The sequence below is a fragment of the Anopheles stephensi genome, chromosome 2 (assembly GCF_013141755.1).
Source record: "Anopheles stephensi strain Indian chromosome 2, UCI_ANSTEP_V1.0, whole genome shotgun sequence".
NCBI classification, from domain to species: Eukaryota; Metazoa; Arthropoda; class Insecta; order Diptera; family Culicidae; genus Anopheles; species Anopheles stephensi.
In genome coordinates this window covers 32,959,848-32,962,108 of record NC_050202.1, presented here as the reverse complement: position 1 = coordinate 32,962,108, position 2,261 = coordinate 32,959,848, and the positions used below count along the sequence as shown (strand labels likewise).

Sequence of the window (2,261 nt, the reverse complement as noted above, 5' to 3'; positions counted from 1 at the left end):
GAATACGTTGAATTATGAGTATTAGTCAAACAAACGTATAAAAAATGCGTCCAGAAGTATTTTGTAAAATATTACATTATCGTATAATATAATATTTCGATTTAACCCTGGCCAATGAAGAAAAAACAGATATTGATGTTTGTGCCTCATTGATTGAATTACTAAAACACAGTATCTGTCTTACATTGTATGTAAATCAGATGATTTATGTGATAAGGATGATGGGTCAGAGGTGACCTCTACAAAGGCTTGAAATGTTCGATGTATCTTGAAATGATTAAAAAATGGTACAATTCTTCTTATACTTGGAACTAATTATCAATAAACATCCTGTAAGAGGCATGCCAATAAGTCACTGTTAGAGACTTATCTCTCCCTCCGGTTAACCCGGCTGTTAACATCCTTCGCGAGGATGAGTTTCCGGAAAACCTTTGAAATCATTCCCTGTTTTCCGAAATAGATGATAGATGATCGAACACTTTACAATCTTTTCGGAATTTCCGTGAGTGTTGATGGTTGATCGAGTATACGTTTCGTTGTACACTTCTGGCAGTAGCATTCAAAGGCATATCTGGTATCCGTGGGATCGATACTGTGAAGAAGATCGATAGACGTATAACAGTACCTCCCCGCATGAGTAAGATTGTCGTCATAACTTACCGATAGTTGATGAGCATCTGTGTGCCTCTTGGAATGTAACGATTAGCCACAAACATAATTGCACCGTCAGGTGACAGCGAATACTCCACGTTCGCGTCGCACGAATGGTTGAACATGCTGCCCGTCGTAACCAGAACTAGCGCGTATGGCACCGAACTCGAGCTGTACTCGTTCTTCGATGGTTCGTCCACGGAGCAATGCAGGACCAGAGCGTTAGAACGGAGGATGTGCAAATGGCGCACAGTCAGCTCGGCAAGCAGTTCCACAAAGTTGGTCGGAAGTCCATGTTCACGCACGAGCATCCTAGCCAGCGAGACTGCTTTCAGTCCATCGGAGGTCAGTGTTTTTCTGGACAAATGCTTCCGGTTTGTAGCAAGTCTGTAAATCTTCCGATAATCTGGCTTCGCACTAGGCGTGCTATACTCATTTGCCCTGATGTCTTCCGATAGTTTTCGAATGTACGCATCGAGTGCATCCGACGTACCGGGGAACATTTTATAAACACGGATTGTAAGACGCAGGGCGAGAAACTGGATGGGTGTACACTGGGCAAGAAGGATCGGCATAATGGCACACTCCATCGAATGGTATTCTTCGTGGGCACGGTTACGGCAGGTATCTGAACAAAACAGCGCCAGCGAGCAGTATTGACACGGGATGAGAACGAGCGGTGCGTAGATCAGGCAATGGTGGCATCGCAGCCAAAAGTTATGTACGAGCAAACTCACAAACGGTACTTCGCTTAGAACCGTATTTCCGCTGCCGAAAGTCTGTCGACCAACTAGATGACGTCCATAGTTAACTGAATCTTTGCAATCCACTTCACTTAAACAGTTCTCGAACGTGCGGCCATTATGCGGGGTCGGATCAATGGATCCATTTCTTCGAACACGCGCTCTGTAGTACATGGCCTGTACGGAGTCGTCGGATGTGAAATGAGTTGTGCTGACCTCCTCTGCATGAAAAATGTTGTACAAGTAATAGAAATCTTCCTCGCGGGCGTATGCGATGCGAGCTCGCTTCAGGTATGCCTCCGTGAGTTGCTTAGAGCCGGGTGTGCTGTAGGCGATCATGATGTTCAACTGCTTAAGTTGATACATTTGCAGATTGGGGGTGTTTAAACATCGCGACGAATAGAGAGTATTCAGCAATTTGTAGAGCCACAGCGCGTGGTAGTTATCCTTCACGTTGCTCCAAAACGTGACGATTGGCGCATTCGAGTGGTTCAATCTCATATTCTGCTCGATGATGAACGCCACCAGCTTTCTATCGTTCCGGCAACTTCTCGATGCTACTATCTCCGGTGGACCTTCGACTTCCATTTCGACTGAGACACACTCAAACGGCAGCACTTTGACGAACCACTTTCCCGTCGATGAATCACAAATGCACTAATGATCGCGTAATAGCTTGCGGAACGGATGGATTTCAAACACCACACCAAACAACACTTGTGCAGCTCAAGAAAGTTGACGACTGAATAGTGCGCCTGACGCGGATTGCATTCTTCGTGCGCTACTCGGTACTTGCGAACGTCGCGATCGGCGAGAGAGTGAGAACGATGATCGACGAGAGTGCAGTTGTCTTAAGAAGGCGAAACC

The 2,261-nt window shown here is 45.8% G+C and overlaps 1 protein-coding gene across 1 annotated transcript; it reads right to left on the bottom strand.

The window, feature by feature from the left end:
* Nucleotides 1-338: 338 nt before the first annotated feature.
* Nucleotides 339-821, bottom strand: LOC118508390 (potential protein lysine methyltransferase SET5-like). Its single transcript, XM_036048133.1, has 2 exons — nt 661-821; nt 339-592 (listed from the first exon to the last, which is right to left on the bottom strand). The coding sequence occupies exons 1-2, from the start codon at nt 774-776 to the stop codon at nt 481-483; spliced, it is 228 nt and encodes a 75-aa protein (XP_035904026.1). The 5' UTR covers nt 777-821; the 3' UTR covers nt 339-480.
* Nucleotides 822-2,261: the final 1,440 nt, after the last annotated feature.

What these genes read in the sequence shown, in the direction of transcription:
- LOC118508390 (XM_036048133.1), bottom strand. Translation starts at nt 776, where the DNA reads ATGTTCAACCATTCGTGCGACGCGAACGTGGAGTATTCGCTGTCACCT. An exon ending in CAGATGCTCATCAACTATCG is followed by an intron (nt 593 to 660) that starts GTAAGTTATGAC and finishes TCTTCTTCACAG; the next exon opens with TATCGATCCCACGGATACCA.